This window comes from Xyrauchen texanus, chromosome 32 (assembly GCF_025860055.1).
Source record: "Xyrauchen texanus isolate HMW12.3.18 chromosome 32, RBS_HiC_50CHRs, whole genome shotgun sequence".
NCBI lineage: Eukaryota > Metazoa > Chordata > Actinopteri > Cypriniformes > Catostomidae > Xyrauchen > Xyrauchen texanus.
This window is the reverse complement of record NC_068307.1, coordinates 10,612,273-10,638,228: the sequence shown is the minus strand read 5'-3', so window position 1 is coordinate 10,638,228 and position 25,956 is coordinate 10,612,273. Positions and strand designations below refer to the sequence as shown.

Below are 25,956 nucleotides of genomic sequence, written 5' to 3'. Positions count from 1 at the left end.
GATCCATGTACAGGTGTACAAGCTAGACACACCTGGTGTTCTCTTTTGACCACTTGTGTTTGGATTTTGAGGAGAGTCTTTGATTTCAGGAGGACATACACAATCATTACATCGGTGTGTTTTACTGAACGAAGGTAAAGGGTAAAAACAAGAAGAAAAAGCACTAAAAACCATACACAAACATGACGTTTAGAGCAGAGTTATTTTAGTGCAGTACCTAGCTGAGCTTCTAATGTGCCTGCTTCTCATATCGGTGTCCCTATTGTACATGTTCATGCATTTGCTTTTTAAATTTTCAGATCATAAATTTATTCATTTTTAAATCCGTACATAATCGGCAAAAAAAAGGCTGATACAGCTGACTTTAGCGTCGTACAATTTTAAATGGATGGTCCAAAATGCCTCTTAAAATTTAGATAATGACATTAATTCACAAACTCGTGCAGTTTATTCTTCATACCATGCCAGCAAACTTGAAAGATTGGCTCTTGTCCATTTTTGCAAAGAAAAAACAGCTGAAAATAATAAAAGACAGTGGGTAGGGAGATGTGGGTGATGTTTTATTTTATCTTCAAATATTTTTTTGTCTTCTGCTTCCCAATACATTGCTCTCCTCTTGCGCTCTTTCTGTATTTCATTGGCTGTGGCTTATTGTCAGTCTCTCGCTCATCAGGATGTTTAGATATCAAGCTGGTTTGAAATCTGTTGTAGCATCTGCAACTTGTCGGGGCATATCGCAGGAGTGCACATTCTACAAGACTGTTGGTCATAAGATCTGAGACTTCTCGTCGCAGACCAGTCTCATACTCAAAACATTAAAGGAGATGAGCTTGAGTCATGTAGTTTACACTTAGGTTTGCGCTGCATGCAAACACCTTTACCAGTGTTCTTACCAGTTTACCCAATGTGCACAAATGTTGTGCGTGTGCCCGTTTACGTTTTGACGTCACAAGCAGAGAATAACTTGATCATTTTAAATAACATGGAAATGCGGTTATAATTCATTGTCGGATTTTTTGAATTACCGCTAGCTTATCTTTGGTAGTTGTCAGCGTATTGTGGGCAAGTAAACACCCTTATGTCTAAAAGTGAGCAGCATCACTTTATTAAATACTAAATGTTCAGTTTAGTGTACACACTACGTGAGTTTAATTAAAATGCAGTTGTCACTACCTGAATATTTCGGAAGTGACTTGGTGACAACCGTATTCAGCTGCAGTGAGAAAGGGATGTTTGTGATGTGAGTTCATAAATTTTTAGAAGGTCTTTTCACAGAGCTGAGAGATTAATCCAGCGTAATATCAATAAAGCTGACGACCCTTCAAAAGGAAGCTCTCAATTCTTGTGTTTTCTAATGAATTAAAAGAAGTCATTCAATAGTTCATAAACAACCACATAAATCTAAAACCGTGTGATGCTAGCAAGAGCATAAAAATCCTGGCTGTGGAAAAAAAGCAGTGAATGGCAAGATAAATGAAAAATATTGCAGAGAAGCTATTTTGCTTATAAGACTTACAAAATGAGTTTATGGGAAAATAGAGGACTATAAAAGTTTGGGTTTGGGGAAATACATCTCAGTGGTATTGAGATGGAGGGAACATTTAATTATCCTGAAGAGAGATACACCTAAAACATAATTCCTTTTCTCATAAATTTACGAAAACTTAAGGTAGATGTCTTATTGTTAGAAGCCATACTTTTTTCCAGTCTACAGCACAAGAATAAAAGAAGACATTTGAAATGTTAAGGTTAGAATGGAAGACATTACATCATACATCACACATGCCCAAAATACAATAGCTATAGTAATTAGTAGTGCTTATGGTTAGACTTGTGTCTTGCCTCACATTCAAAGCTTGCCATAGCACTGGTCTCATCTAAACCAGTAAAGGAATAGTTCAATAAAAAAAGAAAATTATTTCATATTTCTTTTCTTTGGACCACTAAAGGAGTTAGGTTAAGCAGGATGTCTGAACTGTTCTCTTCGACACAATGAAAGCGAATGGGGACCAGGAGCTGACAAATGCAAAATAGCACAAAGAAAATTATAATAAAAGTACAGTACTCCATATGGCTCATGCTTTATTCTTCTGTAGTAATTCAAAAGCTCTGATGTTGTTCTTCACTGAAAACCTTGCCTTGAAAGTCTTGCTTGACAGCCATGGTCACAATTCACTTTCATTTAATGGAAAAAAAGCAACTTAGAAATTCTACAATTAATAACAATACAATAAATCATTTTGTGTTTCACGGAAGAGAACATCCTACAGGATCCCAAATACATGGGGAAAAGTAAATAATAGGGATGCACCGAAATTTTGGCCGCCGAAAATGGCACTTTCGGTTTTCGGCCAAAAGAGAAAAAAGGCCGAAAATATGAGCCGAAAATATATACCTCCTCGCCCCGCCCCTCAGTGCTCTGATTTCAATCTGGATCGATCTAGCCCTTATCACAGTGCTACCCAACAAAGGCCGATCATGTCAGCGGCGTGGAAATTCTTCACAGTTTCTGATAAGGACATCAAATTTGCGATCTGCAGTGTTTGTTCAGCAGAACTTTCAAGATATATATACACAGAGTACAGCAAGAGATTCTACAGGAAAGCACCCCGATCCACAGCAGTGCCACAACAAGCGCTGCTACAACACAACTTCAGACGTATCTAGCTGAACTACGCCAGAAGCGACAATCCCCTTGACTACTGGCGCATAAACAAAGACCACTTTCCTTTGCTTGCGCGGATTGCGCACAGGTATTAATCTGCCCAAGCACCAGCACAGAGAGTGAGAGTCTGTTCAGTGCAGCATCTCATGTTCTTGATGAGCTTTCTGACAGGAGAAACTGTCAGAAAATTTTGCAACTTTTGTTCTTGAAGAGAATCCTGTCGCTTGTACTTAAATAGAAAGCGGTCCAATATGATGTGTATAGCATTTACATTACACTTGTTCTTCACTTGAGGATACATCTGTCGTTTACAGTTGAGGTTGGATTTAGTTCAATTACTGCTGTTTTGCACAATCATTTTCACTTAAAGTGTACATACGTTTACATAAACAGAATAGAGCACTGATCTATATATATAATTATATATTATAGTTATATATAGATCAGTGGAATAGAGGCCCTCTGCCATTCTGTGTTCTGCCTTTTGTTTTAATTAAAATTACTGTTGCATATTTAAACTTTTTGAAAGATGCTAGCTAAGTTCATTACTTGACTGTTGTTTTTCATATAATAGTTTTCTAAAACTTTACATTATTTGGATAATTGTTAATAAAATCTGTAAAATTAGATTTTTACAGAACTGAAAGAATAATAATATTTAATATAGTTTTAATATATTTTTTGTCCAATTTTGGTGTTACTTTCAATAAAAGTGTGATTTATTTTATTGGTTTGTATTTTTTCAATTCAGATTAATTAAATTCATGAAATTAATGAAAAAGTATAAAATTAATACAATTATACACCAAAAATATATATTTTTTAAATAGGTAAAAATTTCGGTTTCGGTTTTCGGTCAAGTGCATCCTGAATTTTCGGTTTCGGCCCAGAATTTTCATTTCGGTGCATCCCTAGTAAATAATGACAGAATTGTCATTTTTGGGTGAACTATTCCTTTTACTCTGAACAAAGGTGGATTAAACCAGTAGGAAATGGGCCAGAAAACCACATAATGGTCAGTAACTACAACTGAGCGTGCCTATGAGAGGCAGTGAAACAAAGAAGGCCTTAACACAAAGAAATCTGTTTCCTCTCCTGGCCCAAGAGACTTCTCAGACATTCAATACCTCAGTTTCAATTGTTTTTCAATTAGACCAGTTTTATTTTGAGGAACTGCTGCCCTTTATTCTTTATTTATTGACTTTTTAATTAAGGATATGGATAAGTTTTTGTTTATATATGAGGCTTTATATAGCTCCTGACTTATCCTGTGCATTTTTAAACGTGGAAAAACAACCTATTAGTGCAAGTCTGTCTATATTTTTGATAGTATTTACAGGCAATAGTGCCAAGACATGTGGGTATACATAAAGTATATTACAATTAGTGTATATAGCCTGTGATCTCTAATGAAACTGTCTCTATATTGAAATATTTCACATGGAAATTTGCCGAAAAACAACATGCACGTGTGGTCTACTATGTGTTAAAATGTCATGTGTTAACAATTATTAAAAGCCTGCCTTTGGAGGGGAACAGAAGAAGAAAACTCAAAAGTACCAATGTGTCATATTTCATCCTGACTGACTTACATAATTTCAGGGGTTCGAGAGAAAAGTAGGAGTGAGCAGGCCAAGAAGACGAGAACAATAGAAGAACAGAGGCCGCTTTGGTCCTGCAGGTCTACACAATGCTTTTATTGTTTGACCAGAACCACAGCAGATTTGGAAAGAAAAGAGAAGGAGAGAGAAAAGACACCAGCGCTCTCCAAAGACTGTGATCCTGACTCATGTTGCACATTCCTACAGGTCTCAGGTCTGTTGCCGTGTGAGACGTGGACTCAGTTGTCACAATGGCTGGGCTTAAATGAGAGGAGGAACTGAAAACAGCCTTTGGGGAAGACCGATTAGACAAATGTCAATGCTTCCTCATTTTGAAAAGTAGCCTCTTTTCCCAGTGAAGCTCGGCAGAGCCAGAGATGATGTTTGTCAAAGCTTGTTGTGAAGACTTTTCATTCCGGGTTTGCATAGCGGACAAACTAATGGTGGAATGTGTCCGTTGGTGATATGCAAATATAAAAGACAAATACCATGAGATTCATTCAGATCAAGTCACTGTTCAAGCGGACTAAGCTTGTTACACTGAAAAAAATGCTTACCTAAAAAAATTTGCTTCATATGGCAACATATAAATTAACTAGATGTATTCAGGTAAACACAAAAATATGATTTAATATTAATCACTCAATCAACCTCAATACATTAGTTTACACTAACAAAACTAAACCAATATTGTTTAGATAAAGTAGAAATTAGGAATGTACCGATCGGATGGATACCTGACATCTTTCCTTAGCAGTCTCTAGGCACGATCATGATTTCAAGCTCGATTACACTTCCTAGTGCTTGACACATGCACAGAATGCTAGATGATGCCATGAAGCTTAAAACTGCTGATGTTGAGATTTATTGTGAAAAGTTTGGTCTTTACTGAACAAGTTAGATCTTACAACTATGTTTAATATAATAACACTTCCAGTTTAATAGCAAAAACATTTGACAGTAACTCTATCCCCCCAGAGAACTGAGGTTTGTGACCATCACCGTAATGCAAGAATGCCCCTTTAAGTACGTTCAACGGAACCATACCCTTGCAATGCTTTGGCAAAGTGCTCACGTTTGCATTTGTGTACTTTCGTAGAGTCTGTTTCTGGCCTTGCAGCCAAAAAACAGCCATATTAATTAGTCAGATTCATTTATGCCCAATTAAGGGTCAATCGGAACTCTTATCAATAACAACTGTAAAGCTAGACATGATAATTGACTGTTTGAAGTTCAAGCGACATTTCATGAAACAGACTTGCCTGTTCACTTTAGTACCAACACTGGTGCAATCTCTGACCTCTCATTCAATCCCATTCATAAATTTTAAATACATAGCGAATACTCTGGGTCTTGGAGTTTACATCATAGTCTGCTTTGATGTCACTGGCTGGCACACTTTTCTTGCCTTGTAATTGAACTCTGTCCAGTTAAACCAAGATTGCCCATTTCAGTCTGAAAAGCAGGAGATGGAAGACTTTATAGGGGTTTCCACTCTGCAGGTTTTCGACTCACCTCCCCCACTCCTTCCCTGGAAGAATGCCAGAAAAGTGCTTGATGACTTTACCTTGCCTGTCTGAGGGTCTGCTGGAGAGCAAAACTGCAGGACATTCAACATGAACTGACAACAATATCAAATTTTTCAGCCCAGAGTTACCCATCAAAGATATGAGCCATGAAAATGTGCATGTGTGTTCCATTTGGATGCTTGCGAATATCTTTAATAAAAATTAAAATTAACTGTAGGAAGATGGCTTGGAAATGGCTGGTCCCTGAGCGGATTTTAAGTGGAAGCAGGGAGAGTGGTGTTCAGCCTGGGAGACAGCGGGTAAACAGCGCAAACACCTTGATCTTTCTCTTCTTCTCCATAACTCGCTCTGTCCGTTTCACATTCAGGGTTGGAAATCACCTGGCATTCATTGCCTAAAATGGTATAATAAATTGATATTGAGGAGCAGGGTGGAAGACTAATTAGGGGATACAAAAAGTCAATAGAGTCATTTTCATTTTCTGCAGTAAATTATGCTTATGCGGTCAAAACACCATAATGGAGTTTGGAGGGTGTGATTTTGGAATGGTTTCTTTCCTTCTTAGACTTTTCAGGTAAATGTTTGAGTGTCTGAGTATGTGCATGTAGAGGGTTCAGGCATCTGTTTCCCATTATGGTCTTTATGTTGTATCCATAAACATTAGGTTGTGTTTGTTCATTGGTGGATTGAACTAGAAATTACCCCAACAGTTCAAAGAGAAACAAGCCTTTAGTTTACAACCATTATTGGAAACAGAGTTGCTCAATTGATTAATGAGCCGAGACATCACCCCCCACCCCTCTGCAAATGGGAAAACTGCTACAGTAATACAGGAAAAACTGCAAAGAGTTCCTACAAGAGTGTCACTTTTCTTTCATATTGATGTAATTTTGGCCCCAATTAGGCCTCAAATATGAACCCACCAGTTATCCAAATCAATAAATTAAACCATGTGTTTCAAGTCAGCACAAAACTACACATTAAACAGAGTGTCTTCCTAATTACAACTCTCTTGTTTATTGTGAAATGAGAGACCTTCACCCTGATCCAGGTCAACTCCCTCTGGGCTAGTCTCTTGACAGGAAGTCCAAAAATCGGGGGTGAGTTCTCAATTCAGAGGCACACAATAGCGACAATACATGTGTGCTCTGCACTGTCTCCCTGTTTTCCTCTCCACTTCCCCTTAAACAAACATCCTTCCTGGGGAAGATTATTTGAGACCAAGTCAGCATTTACACTTAAAAAACATTTACATACAGTATTCTAGCACCGCAAGGGACACACAATCCATTCTACAGACTCATTATGCCCTGGCTGAAGTTGAGAATCCTGGCCAAAGAGGCAGCCACAGATCAATGCTGGCCTGTTCTAATAGAGGCATGAACTTTATGGGGAAGGGTATTAAAAAGGACAAGAAGGTATTAGTGGAAGTGTAACGATTTGTTGCAGCTGCAGCGTGGGTAAACAAAGACTAATGCGGAAGAGCCGTAAAACTAAATTACTTTATGATTATCAACCTCACAGATTAACTGAACATATTGGGATGGGGGAGGAGGGACGTGGAAGGCACTTTACCACTTTCTTGTAAAGTGACCAAGCCATGACCCTTGGAGTGGTCACTGATAACAAACAATACCACATTGGCATCAGAAGAAAATCCGTCAAAATCAAGGGAAATTAACTAGTGGTAAACTGAAATGTGTTTTCAATGATCGATGCCAATATTTAGAGAAATGGGTGGCTGATGGCTGATTAATGTACACAAAATTGCTGAAATAAAATGACAGTTTTGACAAGGGTGGGTATCTAAAGTCCACTTTTTACATATGTAAGTGAACACGATCACATGTGAAGTCGACGTGTTACCACAGAATGTTCTGGTACCCTGTCATTAATTCTATTCTGCCGAGTTACTGACAAAGTGACCTCTCCCATTGGACATTTTTGCACTCATTTAAATGTGTTTACCTTTTCCTGTGATGTGATTGATAATGCAAACAAATGGCGGTGCAGCCTCAGACAATGGTTCTGGTCCTGTGGAAACCACAAAGTAATAGCGTTCACAGAAACTGCTTAAAGCACCACTCTGTGGACATTTCACCTGGAAACTGGAGCTCATATGAGCCCATATATTTAACGACACTTCCAGCTTCGGCCACTGGTGCCAATGTTTGGATTTTCCAAAAGCACAGACCGATTTCAGCTAAAAAAACGTTCAACTTACTGCTGCCGAATTCACAGTAAGATCAGTCTGTTTAAGTATGTGAACCTTTAGGTATGTACGTATAAATTGTTTAAGTCTTCTGTAAAAAACTGATTTAACAAGTGGTAACCCTGTCTGTAGGGTTTGTAATTGCACAAGGCACCCCTTCTGTTAATCGGTGAGCACAGCCAATGCTATCTAAAAATTGCCAAATATTGGTCGATCAGATATATCATCTATCACTAATGTTAACACACATCTCTTTCATGTGGTTTCTCATTAGATCAGCCTCTGCATCTTTCATCTCCTCAACCAATCAATAAATCTGTCTGTCTGCTAAAAGCATAATCCAAAAAACTGCATGTGAATACACAAAACCACTACTAATGAAACCAAATGAATGCTTTTCATTCTGTCTCTTCTTGCTAGATAAAGCAAACAACTGTCCGGGGGTTGAAGACACCACCATTTCATCCATGTTTTTTGGCAAAAACACATGCTGAGAAACCGACTCCATCGGTTTCTCAGCAGGAAACCGATGGAGTGCGTACTCCAGGTAGGGAATGAGGTTTTGCCCCAAGTGAAGGAGTTCAAGTACCTCGGGGTCTTGTTCACGAGTGAGGGGACAATGGAGCGGGAGGTTGGCCGGAGAATCGGGGCAGCGGGGGCGGTATTGCACTCGCTCTATCGCACCGTTGTCACGAAAAGAGAGCTGAGCCGAAAGGCAAAGCTCTCAATCTACCGGTCAATTTTTGTTCCTACCCTCACCTATGGTCATGAAGGTTGGGTCATGACCGAAAGAACTAGGTCGCGAGTACAAGCGGCCGAAATGGGCTTCCTCAGAAGGGTGGCGGGCTTCTCCCTTAGAGATAGGTTGAGGAGCTCAGTCATCCGTGAGGAGCTCGGAGTTGAGCCGCTGCTCCTTTGCGTTGAAAGGAGTCAGTTGAGGTGGTTTGGGCATCTGGTAAGGATGCCCCCTGGCCGCCTCCCGAGGGAGGTGTTTCAGGCACGTCCAGCTGGGAGGAGGCCTCGGGGAAGACCCAGGACTAGGTGGAGAGATTACATCTCCACACTGGCCTGGGAACGCCTCGGGGTCCCCCAGTCAGAGTTGGTTAATGTGGCTCGGGATAGGGAAGTTTGGGGCCCCCTGCTGGAGCAGCTTCCCCCGCGACCCGACTTCGGATAAGCGGTTGAAGATGGATGGATGGATGGACACATGCTGTTGTAAAATGAGAAATGTGCAGCCAATGACTGAGATGAGAGTCCAGCAGATGCCATCCAGAATATTATGAGAACCTGATCAAAAGCAATTAGTAGAGCTTAGCTTTCCGTGCAATAAAACGGGATGAATTCAGTGATAACCTACTTTCAAACATGGAAATGCGAGGAGCTCTGCAGAAATATGTTAAGAGAGCAAATGTTAGTGTGAATCTGAGCTTGGCTTTCACACCCTCCCCCAAAGCCTACGATTGCACTAGCACTTCAAACAGAATGCAACAGTGACCTACATACACTGGTGTCAAAATCACTATTAAAATCAATTAATCAACCAAATTTTCCAGATTCTCTCCATAAATTACAGCAGCTAATGTCATATGAATGTTTATCTTTAAAGGTGTTATATGTAATATTTTCACTGTACTAAATCATAAAATTACCATAATATGTCATTAGAGAATTAGGAAGCATGCTACTTTGAAGTTTCCATTCCGGGCCGGAATTTTTGTTTATGTTCTGGCCTGTGTGATCCCTCCCACCCACTGCCCAATCACCAATAGTATTTCAACACCGCCAGGTTGACAGATTTGAACAAGTTTGCAGGCAAACAACACTGCATGCTGCAGTCATGGAAGCCAGCAAACAAACTGGATCAGAGATAACAGATTCCACCCGACCTAAAAAGCCTTGCCATCCATCTAAAATCAACCACGACCAGAGGCGTAGCAAAACAAGGATAAATACTGGAGATTCCGTTGGAAGATGGAGACAGCTTAAAGCTCAGAAATCCTTTAAAACGGATGCTGAGTTGGCTAATTTGCATGTCAACATTCTAGCAGCACACATGAGCTTCGAGTCTGGGGCAGGGCAGACAAATCTCCAATATTTTTTAATTTGGACTGCAGTACCCATTTCAAATGCTTGTTGTCAATCTTACATATAGTATCTTTAAATGTTCATTGAAACAATCTCTACAGAACCTTCTGTTTCCTTTATTATGGTTAAAAAAACTCATCAAGCATAGATGAAACAGGGATAAAGTATCTTCCAGGCCTTTCTTTGCATTACTGGTGCCAATTAGAGCAGTCAATCATTTTGTTTCCTTCAGCTTTAAAAAGTACTTATATGCATGGACACTTTTCAATTGCTGACAGGCTCACTCCCCATGTCTGGGGATTTTAGCTACATTATCCAATCCTTCCAGTCATTTGTGCTGAAAAACACAGCAGTGTGTTTGCTGCCAGTCCTCAAGACGTCAAGCCCAGTCTTCCATCTCCCTCTTAGCACTTTCAGGTATGAGGCTCCTGCTTTATGCTATCAGATGAGTTTTTGATGAATTGGTTTCATTTGTGCTTCTGTTTTTAAAGATCTGAATATAGAACCAGATGTTTTGAGGAATCATACATAATTGGATAGCAAATATAAATATACATATATTTATATATCCTAAAATAATCACTAATACTTTTCAATATTTTCAGAAGAACACTCATCAGTCATCTGCTTTTAGTGGGGGTGGACTCCGTGTTATAATCATGAAGAAGGCAATCACATACAGCAGATAAAAGATAGAATAAAATGGCACAGTGTGGAACCCACATTGCAGCATAGAGCCAAAATACATTCTGCAATTTGATGGGTAAATAATTAGATCAGAACCTGGAGAAGTACATTATTGGTATGGATTAGTTTACTTTAGGTTTTTTTGACAAATAGGACCACTGTAAAGCCAATAGGAATGACTCTACAAGTCAGTCCATCAGATAGATATTTGCAAAACATTGTTGTAGGGTTCATGCAGCACTGAGTCAGAGTCTTGAGATTCTTGTTTGCCTAAAGCACAGATGTATACTTTTGATTTTTATCATAGCTCACAATCTTATGTGAGAACTCCAGGAACTGAAGGGCATTGAGAAAGCAGAACACAGTTGCAACAAAGAACAGTATGTTTTGCATCAAGCTGTTGTTAATCAATGATAATCCAATAAGAACTGTACACATATTTGATCTGTTTCTCTATAACTTCTTGGGTTTCAGATTTTCTCTCACGTCTGGTTGCCTCTGCACAGAAAGGGATCAGTCTGTAATTACTGTTTCCTCTTTCTGCCACTAATTCATGACAGAATATTTAGGCAAATCACATGGCATGGCATCATTCAAAATCTAGGCCATTTTTCACTGTGTTGCCACTGCAATTCCAGAGAGAAGAAATCATGCATATTATGGTTTCTTCACAGTGCCTGTCAGCTCAAAATTGTTGAGCAAAATGATATGCAACCTTTTACTCTCTTTCTCAGGCAGGGCAGACAAGAGAAATGTAACACGGATTTCATTGTGGGGGAAGCTGGGTGTTAAAACTGGCAAGGAAAAGACTTTACTAAATGAACGTATGATAATGAACACAGACATAGTAAAGCTGGAGGAGGAACAATAGTGCAAAATTAATAACAGGTTTATAGATTTACATTTATTTTATAAGGTGAAACACAATCTCTACTGGCAGAGAGCAGTACGATGCTTTGGACATAAAGTTTCCCTAGGATGTGAATGAGGTTATTATTCAGCATAAACACCTCTTTAAAAGGCAGTTCCTCTGTAAAAGAGAGTTAACAATTTTGATTCAAGTATATTAACTTCACAAATGCTTGTAAAAATTTGCCAGGAAATAGTATGACTACTATTGATACTGACAATATTGCAATAGCCTCTTTTCCACCACATGGCCTGCTGGGGCCAAAAGCCTCATACCTTGAGCTGCGAGACCAAAATCAATCTTTATTCCCATGATCAGGCCTATACCGGGCTTGTTGCCCTAAAACCTGCCCTTAATATGCCACCCTGGTGCCAACGTCACACACTCCAATCATTTCACTATCAAAAGGGAAACTCAAGCTATCAGAATTTGGAGGCAAGCTAGCCCTCATTATGAACATTGATTTGTGCTTTGCACGCAATTTTATATTTTATTTTCCTGCACCTGTATCATTGTGCACTGGATACACAACTTGGCAGGTTCTGTGACAATATACTTCTTCGTTTTGGCAGTTTATTCAAATATTCATTAGAGCCCTGATTTTGTCTACTGAACAGTACTAATGATTCTCCATTGATCTGTTAAGATAAGCTGGTAACTACAGATGAAAAATTGGGAAATGTGTATCTTGGTGCTGACTCTCTGACCTGACTCAATCCCAAGTTGGCCTTCTTTGGCCCAAAGGGTAATCGGGTGGCCAAAGGAACTTGGCCGTTGGCCCCGAGGAAGCCCTGAAGAGGCACAAGGAAGCCATGGAAGTGACAGTGGGAATGCAACTGGCCCTAGCACATACTATCAATCCCTCATTTAATCCCATAATGCTGCTAATGGTGCGAAAAATATTACATCATACTATTTTCGAGCTGTAATGGGAAGACAACTTCATTAGAAACACTTGGCCAGTGATGAAATAGAATGATTAATAAAAATGCTACAACTCATGTTGAAAAATAAATCAATATGGAAAATACAAATCAAGAGCCAGGCCCCATTTCCATTACAAAACTTGCATTTAGAGACCCTAAATGCAGTTCAATAATACTGTATGTCCCATTGATCTACTGGAATAAAACTCTCAAAGATAAACTCACTGCCTCAAAGATTTGCCCCACACTCAGCAACAGGCAGTGCAACTCAAAGGCATATTTAAAGGGCCAGTGACCAGGCTAATACGCAAGAGAACACTCATTCAGTGACACATACGTGACTTTTGGGGAGGCGTAAATAACATGATAGAGAAATTATTGTATTTGTTTCTTCAATAAAAAAATTTTTTAAAAAAAACTTTGTTTCATTTCATCAGATAGATGTGGAAGAGAACTCCTCGTGTTAAACAAAATGGTCTCCATATATGGCTGAGTAAAGAGATACTGGATGTATTGTTACAATTCCTTCATGAAATACTACGTTTGTGCCCAAAAAGATAAAATCCAGGCTCACAGACCTAGACATTATTCAGAGTAGTGCCATATTTTTGACAGGAATGAAAACGAGACTGCGAGGGACCCTCTTCAATGGCATGCTATAAAATTTTAAGAGTCCAGATAACATCGAATTTTAACAATTAATTTATGTGTGTGTGTGTGTGTGTGTGTGTGTGTATGTATGTATGTAATATATATACATATTCCTAAAAAAAATATGTTTTTTAATGTTATTTCGACAACCCTTACAGCCTCGTTTTCATTCCCGTCAAAAATGAAATGCTTGATAACAGTTTGAAGTTTATCGACCTTATTCAAGGAGTGCTACCAATAGTAGCCAATTAATTAAAAGTATTATAAGCACACACGTATGGTCACAAGGAATCACACTTTTAGTTCAGTCAAGCAGTTCTGTCAGTTAAAACTCAACATTAATAATAAATTAAGAAACGACTGTTTTAAACTGTGTTCAACGTGTTGTTTAATCCACGACCAACTTTAAAACCTCCATGTCAGTTACAGAAAGCCAACATGACATGTTTTCAAAAATCAATAGGTTTAAAACAGCACCACACCAGTGGTAGTATAGAGACATGCAGGGAAAGAAAACGCCCTGCTTCGTCTATACGTACAACCTACACGTTGACTGAGCCGAAACAATACACAAAAGCAGCACTTATGTCACATTAATGACATATTAACGCCGTTTTGCACTCAAAAGCTTTGAGTTAGTTAATCTATTGTCAATACCGTTTCACACATTGGCGAAATAACACTGGGTCACTACGGCTACGACTCACTGCGCGTTCGCACATCCATCATTCCCTTTAGACACATTGCCACATGTGGAGATGCACTAAAATTGTTTCTCACAAAGTAAAAAAATAAATAAAATAAAAAAGTTAATGCGATTGTGTTGATCCCGTAAGGACCGATGTCGCATGTATACAGTGTAACCAATGTGAAGCACAATAGTGACTGTAAGAATGCACATTATAGATGATTTACATCCAATTAAAGACCTCTTTCCACTTACCTTTAACTTGCGTTTCATATTCGGCTATTATCTCCTTGTCCTTTCGGAATTTAGCCGGAGACGTCATATCGATCTAAATGAAACAAGTCCCGTTATACAGCGAGAAACACAGTAGAACAAAAGGTTCTTCTCCGCACTACAGATATCCAAGGATGAATATGTTAGAATGGAAACGGTTATTGTCTCCTGTCGATGATTAGTCTCGCCGCATTATTGGTTGGAGTTGCTGTCGTCGTCTTCCTAGGTGCGATGTGTCAAAATATTCCGACAGCATGCGAGAAATAAAAAAACAGATGAGTTTCATTCCATCGTTCACTCACTCACACACGACCGCACTATCAGACGCAGTGCTTTCAAAAGTTTCTGCTTTCCTCCAGCGGTCAGACGACGACACACCATCCGTGTGAGTCTTATCAGTCAACGATGAAGGCATGGATTAGAACTAAACCGCTCTTAACATCACCCTCGGGCTTTCCAGCATCACTACACAGACAGGGAAGACAGAAAGTTCACTGGATTAAGTTTCTAAAGACTAGTTCCTTTCAGTAAACTTCCTCAAAGCTTTTTTTTCTCTCTCTCTCTCTCCCCGTTTCAGTTCTTTAAAACGCAGGCCTTTGAAGAGTAGCCTACTTTCAGATTAAATCAAGCAAGTCGTACATGATTACACTTAGAAATTATTAGTGCTTTCCATTCAGACCCTATTGAACTGAAAGAGTGTGTCCATACGAACGAGTTCAGAGACATTTAAGGATAAACCTAGTGACTCTGCATAGCTCTGGGGTTTCCTTGAGAAGATCCACACTTTTAAAAATAGATATAAATAAGACATTTACGTTAATCATATATATATATATATATATATATATATATATATATATATATATATATATATATATATATATATATGATTAACGTAAATGTCTTGTTCATAATGCGCCTATTTTGTATACAATACAGTTAAATCGACCCACCACTTACCTTGAGAGGTGACTTCTATTTCTAAAATAGAGTTTCATTTACTAAAATTCTCCCCCAAAGACTGTTGCTCTGATTCCCAAACTCAAACCCCGCCTCTTTTCATGGAAGATAAAGAACAACCCCCCTCTGTTGTCATTGGTTGTAACACACGAACACGAAACGAACGTATTTTCATGGGTTTAACATTGTTTTATCTTTTCAAATCAGTACATGCTGCTAATTCCAACTGCCACCTTTCCAGCCTTCCTTTTTGGCGATGCTTTATTTCACTTAATTTATCATTTATGCCATATGGCATACTAATACCAAATCGGAAATGACATTTATTGATGTTTTTTCCCCATTTATAGCTTGCTACAATCACAAGTTGTATTATTGTTTTGCTACAAAGTTACTGTAGTGGCTTTGTGGTTTGCGGAAAAGCGCTGTAACCAATCACCACAGGAAATCTTAACTGACCAATCATATGTGAGCTATGGTAATTTTGAACCAATCAGACTTAGAGACGAGGCGGTTTGAAAATGTTTCAGGAAGTGGATATCCGCTTCGACGCGGACGTAAACAAACGTAGCTTAGCAAGCTTGTCAGTAGTGATAAAGCTTAAGCATTGTTGCAACGGCGGAAACGGCCGGTGTATAACGACAGATGTACAATGTGTTTTTCTGCAGCCTAGATCTCGAACGATTTGATATCCGATAACAGGTCAGAATCATTTTACGCTATGCTTGGTAGACTTCATGTTTTAGCTGGCTAGCTTTCTTACAAGCAAAGGCAACAGTTCCTTTGGCTATTACGTATTCTAATTGAAGCATGAGTGGTTTTAGAAACGAATTTAGATTTATATAGTTAATTTTAATTGGGGTTTAATTTTGTTTTGTGATCAGAAGACTCAGATTTGGAGACATTGCAGACGTTGTACAGGTGAATAATAGACTAGAGATAGCTGGTTAAGCAGGTGCAGGTTTTAAGGTACTGTTAAGTCCATATGTTTATAAAACATCTAACTGTCACATAGCTAGTATTTTCTTTTGGCTGAATTAGTATTTCATTCAAGCAGGACACTGCGTTTTGTGAGGATTTTTACTCAAGAGATCACAACTTGCCACCATGTCTACTTCAAACTTCAAGAATAAGTGTGTGACCCAAGTCAACTGTATATACTGTGATAGTCTGCTGTGTATGAGAGGGATGAAAGCTGTTCTGTTAGCCGATACGGAAACTGAGTTGTTCTCAACCGACATACCCCCAAACAGGTGAGGCTTCCGTGATCAGTAAATGACACCAGAAATCACATATTTTTTATGTTTATGGTTAATGCATACCCCCCTCCCCCTTTAGGACAGTTGACTTCGTGGCAAGCTGCTATTCCACTGAGAGCTGCAAATGCAAATTAAGGGACATTGCCTGTTTGAAATGGTAAACGGATCACTGTTTAATTTATTATAGATTTTTTTTAATTATGAAATTATGAATGTTACTCAGTTACTCATGATGTGACTTTAGAGTTTGAGACCACAATTTTTTTTCTAATCATACATATTTATTAATAACATGGATGACAATATGTTATCATATGGTAGCATACTTGTGTATCTAGTCTTGCAGGTTGACATCAAATTGGTGTTATTTTGCCTTGTTAGCTTAAATGCTCAGTCAATTGTTTTTACTGAGCCATTTGCTGTTTTGTGTTTCATTGTGTCTCACAAAGCATTTTGATTCAGGTATTTTTGTCTGTCTCTCTGGCTCTTTCTGTACATTCAGTGGAAATGTTGTGGGATATCACGTGGTGGCCCCATGCAAGCCCTGCTTGCTCTCCTGCAACAATGGTCACTTCTGGATGTTCAACAGTGAGGCTGTGTCCACCATCAATAGACTGGATGCAACAGGTTTGAGACACCTGTCCACGTTTGCTGCAAAGTCACTCTCTGTTTAAGCAGAGGTGCTTATGTTCAAAAAGCTTTTCAGTCTGCTAGCGAGTGCAATCCCAGAGGACTGGGTGCTCATATATTCACTGAGATTGAAATATATACGCAAAATGATTTTAGAGAATTGTTTAAATGGATATTTCACCCAAAAATGAAAATTCTGTCATCATTTAATCACTTTCATTTAGTTTCAAATCCATTTGACTTACTACTGTCTATGTTTTTGCTTTTCACATAAATTTGTAATGTCTCTTGGTGATGATGCATGTGTCGACTCGCACTCACTAGATTACCAAGTCAGGCAAGTGTGAATTTTAAATAAATAGTGGTAATGATTTTAAAATGGTAATTTTCCAGGCCTGCACAGGGCATGAAATTTAGTAATATCTAATATATATTTTATAAATCATGGAAAAATTCATTAACATTTCTCTGATTTCTCTAAAATATTTAATTGAACAAGTAGAAAAAAATTATTCTAATGATGTTCCCTTTCATCTGTAATTAAAATAGAATGAAGCTTAATTTCTCTTAAAGAGCATATATTTGAGCATACAATACTGTGCAGTAGTTTTAATCAGTTGTGAGAAATGTTGTATTGTGAGTATATTTAAAAGAAGAAAAAAAAAAGCCACGAATACTTTTTATTTATTAACTTCATACAAAGTGCAGCTAACATACAAAAACTATTTATATTTGGTGTGACTATCCTATGACTTTTACCCTCCTATTGCGTTCAGAATCTGCATACACCTTTTCTCGGTAAAAGTTTGACCTGGTGGAATTCATAAATCATTCATAACCCAAAGGTTTTCAGCTAAAAACTATATTGTAAGTCATAATATTAACAGAATATTTTTGACATATAAACTGAAAAATATAAAAGTTATATTATTTTTAGAAATAATAAAATGGAGAAATTCTTTGACATTTCAAAAAATACATTAACTTCAGCAAAACCAGTGTGATACATGTGAAGACATCTTTTATTAATCAACATTTCTGTGAAATCTAAGTTATCTAAGTATAACATAATTTACAATTTATATTACCATCTATTGTGAGAATTACTAGTAATTTGAATTAATTTCCAATAACTCATAACTGCTCAGTACAACTAGGTGGTCAACATTTGTGAAATCAACGTATTCTCATTCTACTAAACCTTTAGGTCTTAGTACTTTTGATTTTAATATGTTATGTTTGTTACATCTGTTATGTCTGTTTTGTACAGGTGTGTGTATGTGTGTGTGTGTGTGTGTGTGTGTGTGTGTGTGTGTGTGTGTGTGTGTGTGTGTGTGTGTGTGGGCAGGATGTTCTTTGAGAACTTGCCATAGATCTATGTATTTAGGCTGTTGCAATTGCTTCTGTCTCTTCATGTAATCCCAGACTGACTGGATTTTGAGATTCAGGCTCTGTAGGGGCCATGCCATCCATTGCAGGACTCCTTGTTCCACTTCTATACTATTTGATGTGCAAAAGGAAATATTTGGAAATTTAAAATGGGTATTAAAATCAAGATATAAAATGACCATCTTAGGACAAATGTTTTTTTAAAACCTCTAATGTGCCTAAGACCTTTGCACAGTACTGTATATTTGGTGCATTCTGTGAAAGAAGATTGTCTCTTTCATAGGGCAGAACCTGCTGCTGTGGGGGGATCTACCAGAGCTGGAAGACAGTGATGATGAGAGCCTGGACAGTTTCTCAGAGGAAGAGTACCTCAGATAGAACAACAGATGGCCAAAGGAAGTAGACTCTTGACAGTGGTGAACTTGTCTCACTCTCACAATTCTCAATTTAAAGCACATTGTCTAGTCTTTAGCTGACTGGGAAAAGACAAAAGAAAAATGTCTGTGTTTACCATCCCACCTTTATTAATTTGCAGTCTTATGATTTTCCCTTCAAAATTCATAGTTAACCATAATTTCAGCATCCTCACAGATCAGTTTGTGTGAAAGAGTGCCACTACCAAAGAAGTAAACAAGTTTCCGTTGTCTTTGCTTTAAGGTTGCAGTAGCACAAAACATGACTATAGGACCCTTAACATTTATGATGTTATCCTGTGATGTCCTTTTACAAACTTTACTAACTGGAGGCTGCAAATTAAGATTAGCATCCGTGTCATATCAATTTAAATTCAGTTTTGTTAATCCAGGTGTGCTTTGGTACAAATGCATTTTCCAATTAAACCAAGTGGCTACTAGATATGTAGATATAGTTGAAGTCAGAAGTTTACATACACTTAGGTTGAAGTCATTACAACTCACTTTGAACCACTCCACAAATTTCATATTAGCAAACTATAGTTTTGGCAAGTCGTTTAGGAAATCTACTTTCCTAAATATTACTTGTGCTTGACACAAGTAATTTTTCCAACAATTGTTTACAGACAGATTGTTTCACTTTTAATTGACTATATCACAATTCCAGTGGGTCAGAAGTTTACATACACAAGTTAACTGTGACTTTAAGCAGCTTGGAAAATTCCAGACTTATGTCAGGACTTTAGACAATTAGCCAATTATCTACTGATTGGAGATGTACTGAATTGGAGGTGTATCTGTGGATGTATTTTAAGGCCTACCTTAAAACTCAGTGCCTCTTTGCTTGACATCATGGGAAAATCAAAAGAAATCAGCCAAGACCTCAGAAAATTGTTTTTGTGGACCTCCACCAGTCTGGTTCATCCTTAAGAGCAATTTCCAAATGCCTGAGGGTACCACGTTCATCTCTACAAACAATAGTACGCAATGATAAACACCATTGGACCATGCAGCCGTCATACCGCTCAGAAGTGCAAATCAGTCCCAGAACAACAGCAAAGGACCTTTGCTGGAGGAAACGGGTTGACAAGTATCTATATCCACAGTGCTATATCAACAAAAACTGAAAAGCTGCTCAGCAAGGAAGAAGCCACTGCTCCAAAACCACCATAAAAAGCCAGAATACAATTTGTAGGTGCACATGGGGACAAAGATCTTACTTTTTGGAGAAATTTCCTCTGGTCTGATGAAACAAAAATGTAACTGTTTGGCCATAATGATCATCGTTTTGTATGGATGAAAAAGGGTGAGACTTGCAAGCCAAAGAACACCATCCCAACCGTGAAGCATGGGGGTGGCAGCATCATGTTGTGGGGTGCTTTGCTGCAGGATGGCACACTTCACAAAATAGATGGTATCATGTGGAAGACATTTTTGTGGTTATATTGTAGCAACATCTTTAGTCATCAACCAGGAAATTAAAGCTCAGTCACAAATGGGTCTTCCAAATGGACAATGACCCCAAGCATAATTTCAATGTTGTGGCAAAATGGCTTAATGACAACAAAGTCAAGGTACTGGAGTGGCCATCACAAAGCCCTGATCTCAGTCCGATAGAAAGTTTGTGGGCAGAACTGAAAAAGTGTGTGCGAGCAAGGACACCTACCAACCTGACTCAGTTACTCCAGTTATGTCTGGTGGAAAGGGCCAAAATTCCAACAACTTATTGTGAGAAATTTGTGGAAGGCTACCCAAACGTTTGACCCAAGTTAAACCATTTAAAGGCAATGCTTTCAAATACTGAGTGCCAACAAGTGTATGTAAACTTCTGACCCACTGGGAATGTGAAAATTCTCTACTATTATTCTGACATTTCACATTCTTCAAATAAAATAGTGATACTTACTGACCTAAGACAGGGAATGTTTTCTTCAATTAAATGTCAGGAATTGAAAAAAAACAAAAAAAAAAACTATTTTAAATGTATTTGGCTATGGTGTATGGTAAACTTCTGACTATAGATAGATAGAACCCCAATTCTGGAAAAAGTTGGGACTGTATGAAAAATGCTAATAAAAACAAAAATTTGTGATTTGTAAATTATAATCACTGTTTGCTATATTTAAAGCTCTACAGCTACACATTATATGATGTTTTACCCTGTGAATTTCATTGTTTATTTTTTTTAATGTACAGTAATTTCAAATCAGATGATTGCAACGTGATCCAAAAAAGTTGGAACAGTGTAGTATTTACCAATCTGAAACATCACCATTTCTTCTAATAACAATTTGTAACCAGTTTCACAGCATGAGGAGGCGGCGGCGGGAACCGGCTGAACAACAACTTGTACTTTAATAACAGAACATAACACAAATGGCATCCTGGCCTCTCCTTATCTCTCTGCCGCTGACTAGGCAACTCGGCGCCAGGCATGCTTCATCACAGCCCGGCCACACCCTCCTCCTCCTCGTCACACACTTTTTAAGCATTTGGGCACTGAAAACACAAGTTTGTTAAGTTTAAAAAGTGGAATTTTCCCCCATTCATCCATTATGTGGATGCACAATTGTACGGGGTCTTCGTTACTGGATGGTGTGCTTAATAATGCACCACAAATTCACAATTGGAGATGGTCAGGACTGCAGGCAGACCAATCTAGCACCTGCAGTCTCTCAGTTTATTCTGCCAGTATGTGGTTTGAAGTTGTCCTGCTGGAAATGCTGGGATGTCCCTGGAAAAGATGGTGCTGGATGGCAGTATATGCTGCTCCAAAAGTTGTACATATCTGTCTGCATTAATGGTGTTCTCACAGGCATGTGAGTTACCCATGCCATAGACACTGACACACCCCTGGCCCATACAGACACTGGCTTTTGGATCTGACACTAATGACGCCTTGGATGGTCCTTTTCCTCTTTGGCCCGGTAAACACGACGGCTGTGTTTTTAAAAAAAAAAAGAATTAAATGTGAACTCTTCGGACCAAAAAACACAGTTCTACTGTTCTACTTTCCATCTAAGATGATGAGATTTGTCCAGGTTCCTTGAATATTTTAACTATATTGTGCAATGTAGAGGATGAAATGCCCAAAATCCTTGCAATTTGTCTTTGGGGAACATTGTTCTCAAAGTGCTGAATTATTTGTTGAAGTATCTGTTTGCAAATTGACAAGTCTTGAACGATCCTTGTTCTTGTAGGGCTCCTTATACAGTATACAGTACTATGGCAATATTGCCTCACCTGTTTAACATCTCCTGTTTAACATCTGTTTCACATTGCTTTATTTCAACTAGTCAAATTGTTATTTGTCTTAAATTGCCCGTGTCAAATTTTTTTGGAGTGTGTTGCAATCCATCTGATTTGAAATTACTGTGTGTGTATATATATATATATATATTTCACAAGGTAAAACATCATATTATGTGTAGTTGTAGTGCTTTCAATATAGCAAATAGGGTGATACAAATCACTAATTTTTGTTTTTATTAGCGTTTTTTATACTGTCCCCACTTTTCTGAATTGGGGTTATAGATAGATAAATGCAGTAGATAGAAAGAAAGGATTAGGAAGAACATTGCTGACATTTACCATGTTTTAATGGTTTACAGGCATATTTGTCTATTTTAATTGAATGTTACTAATTATAATATCAATCTGCATATTGTTAAACTGATACATCAAAGTACTTTAGTCTAAACAAGGCCTGTCCATGCATAGTCCTGTCTTAAATTTCATTAAGTTATTTTATATATTTAGCCTTTGTTTTTTTTCATGGCTTTGACGTTTGATGTGGCTGAAGATCACATGGCAGCTTTAAGTAGAGTAGTTAGGTCTCCGCTAAATGGCAATTGACATTTCAACAACGTTGATTGAACCTTTTTTGATGGCATACTATGGTACATTGCTAAGTATATTTGACTGTCACAAAAGCAATCATGAGAATAACCAACAGAAAAAACAACTGCACTTAATTCCTGTAGACAATATTTCTGCATGAAACTGTGACATAAAGGACAAACAATAACTAAGCTGCCTGATTTTGAATCTCTCATAATCTTTTATTTAATTTTTTATAAAGACATGCAAGTCATTCAGTAGCAGTTTTTCCACAACCCCATTTACCATTTCACTGTGTAATTGTTTTCCAGTTTATTTGAAATTATTAAAAAAAAACAAAAAAAGGCATGATTCCCCACTGTAAATGTTTTACCACAACAATGTCTGTTTTGTAATGGTGGTTTTGCATTTTCAGTAAAAACAGTAGCAAAAAGAATAAGGAACCACTTTTGTGATGGCTTTTAGGTGAAGCATTTTTTTAGGGGTTGGCTCCTTTTATGCCTTGAAGCGATCTTTAGTATGCATTTATGACCAAAATGAAACGATGATGAAGTATGTTTTGCATTTTAACTTATAAACAGAGAATTTATTTGCATTGTTATCTATGTTTTGAATGTATTTATTAACAAACATGATACTGTATTTATACTGAGATGATTTAATTTGCACCATGTGAGAATGAGAAAAAGGTTTGTATGCTTTTGATCTGCACTGACAATGTTATTCTTTGAACTTTGGGTTGTTTTGTATGCTGAATGTCTTGATATTAAACTTTTTAATGTGGATATGCATGTATATGTTTCCTGGAGTCATCAAACTTCAATGCGTTTAACATTTTGTTGGATTTGTCTCGCAAGTTCAGAAAAATGCATATTCAGTGCCTTCGCAAAGTATTCATTCCCATCAATTGTGCTGTCTTTGGTGTGTTGCAAAGACAAAAGAAACCATATTTAAACAGTTGTTTTTTTCACAAATTCCACCCCTTCCACTATGTATGGCAAGCCATGAGTGATGAGTGCATGAAGTGTCCAAAATTCCACATTTTTTTACAGTTTTGATGGTTGAAGATCATCCGGGTACTCGTACACTTCTTTTTGCTGCATTTTCAGTGAAAATTTACTTCTTGCACTACTTGAACTACAAAATGGTGTAGAATAGTGCAGAAGTGCTGTTTGGGATGCATCGTGTGTCTTTTGAAGCAGAAGAGAGAGACTGCAGATTTGAAATGATCATATCATCTGAAAACTAATTCTGTCGACGTTTAGAAGTGCGCTAGTATGACCTTAAAGTTAATAGATATGGACTAAAAGCAGCAAAGCTGATTTCAGTGGGTATTTAATTACTGCTACAATGTATCCAGCAGAACATCAATTATGAAAGAATAACTCTCTCTAAAAAAAACAAAAAGCAAGCAAGAGGCTTGAGGGTAGGGGCTACTCTCTGAAGGCATTGTAGTTTAAGTTTCATATTGGTAAATTATTTATTTGCTATGTCATTACAACCGATTCCTGCCATATCAGTCCAAGGTCCATGCCCATAATCTCAAATCAGCAAATATGTTTGCCCACAAAAGGAAGATGTGGGAATGTGTTAATGAGGAACATTCTTAGAATTGCTAAATGCGTGTTATTTCAGCAAATCAAAACCACGTTATGTTCCACGAGAATAAACTCGTTTATCTCTAGTCATATTTTGGGCCCTGAGAAATGTCAATCTGTTTGCTTGAGAAGCACCTTTTAATATTTGAGGCCCATTTTTCAAAGCATTTGTCATCTTAAGCACACCTCAACTAATAAACAAATACCAGGAATTTTTACAATCAATATTTAATGTTCAATTGCTGCCTGGTCTTGTGGTATAGACCTGCATAATGTATGTATCAAAGCAGTATTGAGCAATGGTAAAAATGCCAAAGTAAACATATCAAGAAATGTCAAAGAGAATTTATAGAGAACAATTGAGCTTTGGTCTATGTTGATGCCCATTTCTGTTACAGTGATTTAATTTACTTGCATGCATATTTGTCCAAACATGCACATAGAGATTCATTAAGCTTATGGCATTCAGGTAGCCCTCTCTTCTCAACATGGAGCACTATCAGAAAATCTACAAAAGGAATACTTTCATAGAAGTTGTGTGACAGTATGGGGGTTGGTTTGGCTGCTCAATACATTGTCACTCACTGGTATTTGAAGCTGTAAAAAGAGTTAAAAAATCACTTTAAGGAAAGGTACTGAAAAGATTTGTCACTGTTTGTGTGAAATTTATGATTTTGAATAGTGTTGTCCACGGCGAGTACCGGAAAGTCTGTAAAAGGTCAAAACTGATTAAATATGTTTTGTATAGTGCAGAGTATAGCTCACTGACAGTTACACTGGTAGTTTTTACAATTAAGTGTTAAAGGGGTTGCTCAAAAACAGGTGTGTTTTTCCCCACACAAGAATTAACAGGGTGCTGATATTATTCCGATAGGAATTTAAGACCATCTCATCTGTACCACACTATCTGTACTTGAACTACTACAAATTAAAGGCTTGTTAAAACTTTTTCACACTCTCACTAGTTTATTTAATGTGTCTACTAACAATATCCAACAGAGCATTTTCATGCATAACATGAAATTTATGTCATTTTTGTGTTTTTTTAAATTATTTTAGACAAAATGTCTGACTCTGTTGTCTTGCAAATAATTATTTCATAGCTAACATTTAATATATCTAAATAAACCAAAAACATGTTTTTCTTTTTGCATAATTTGGCAAAATTACAGCTTTATTGAAAATGGCAGGTAATAAATTATTCTGCTTAAGTCAAAATGACATACTTCAACATCAATGTCTCATATTTAACCTTAGCATACTCTTCACGGAATCTTTTGTCGACCTGGTTAACAAGTAACCTGATTTCTGGAAGAAAACAAAGAAAAATGTTATATTGTGGAAATGACGCCACTACTTGTAATTTTAAAATGGCTATGTTTATTTTATTCTTTGTTTTATATGATCAGTTTTAAACATGTAATACATTTTTATAGTTTAATATCGAAGGACTGTGTGTGGGGAAAGGCTACAACAATGCAACATAAAAGGCATTTGAAAAGTAACATAACAAATGATAAGGACATGGTAAAAGATTTTGAAGTCAGTTTTAATGTGACCTTCATAATTAAAAAAAATAAATAAATTAAAGTTAAAATCACATTCAGTTGAGTAATTCGATTTCACAAGGAACGACGCCA

At 37.5% G+C, this 25,956-nt stretch overlaps 2 protein-coding genes across 6 annotated transcripts in view; one reads left to right on the top strand and one right to left on the bottom strand.

The window, feature by feature from the left end:
• The window catches only part of LOC127625927 (SLIT-ROBO Rho GTPase-activating protein 2), a 147,991-nt gene extending 132,716 nt beyond the window's left edge, over positions 1 to 15,275 (bottom strand). For both annotated transcript variants that reach the window (XM_052101403.1, XM_052101404.1), the window contains exons 1-2: positions 15,188 to 15,275; positions 14,210 to 14,692 (exon numbers count right to left, since the gene is read on the bottom strand). In XM_052101403.1, the coding sequence (XP_051957363.1) occupies positions 14,210 to 14,276 (67 nt within the window). In that variant the 5' untranslated portion in view covers positions 14,277 to 14,692; positions 15,188 to 15,275. The remainder of the gene's footprint in view (positions 1 to 14,209; positions 14,693 to 15,187) is intronic.
• A 468-nt stretch (positions 15,276 to 15,743) lies between these two features.
• Positions 15,744 to 25,243, top strand: LOC127626326 (protein FAM72A-like). 4 transcript variants are annotated; one of them, XM_052102049.1, is made up of 6 exons: positions 15,744 to 15,889; positions 16,072 to 16,108; positions 16,242 to 16,440; positions 16,526 to 16,603; positions 16,949 to 17,073; positions 18,749 to 25,243. In XM_052102049.1, exons 3-6 carry the CDS (start codon positions 16,295 to 16,297, stop codon positions 18,841 to 18,843), a joined length of 444 nt encoding a protein of 147 aa, XP_051958009.1. In that variant the 5' UTR covers positions 15,744 to 15,889; positions 16,072 to 16,108; positions 16,242 to 16,294; the 3' UTR covers positions 18,844 to 25,243. The 4 variants fall into 4 exon arrangements, with proteins under 4 accessions (XP_051958009.1, XP_051958008.1, XP_051958006.1 ...); XM_052102048.1 differs by having other exon boundaries at positions 16,072 to 16,156; XM_052102046.1 differs by lacking the exon at positions 16,072 to 16,108 and having other exon boundaries at positions 16,245 to 16,440.
• The last annotated feature ends 713 nt before the right edge of the window (positions 25,244 to 25,956 follow it).

Excerpts from the sequence above, each read along its gene's own strand:
- LOC127626326 (XM_052102046.1), top strand. The coding sequence starts at position 16,295 with ATGTCTACTTCAAACTTCAAGAATAAGTGTGTGACCCAAGTCAACTGT. Across the intron at positions 16,441-16,525 it reads ACCGACATACCCCCAAACAG|GACAGTTGACTTCGTGGCAA; the intron begins GTGAGGCTTCCG and ends CTCCCCCTTTAG. Across the intron at positions 17,074-18,748 it reads CAATAGACTGGATGCAACAG|GGCAGAACCTGCTGCTGTGG; the intron begins GTTTGAGACACC and ends TCTCTTTCATAG.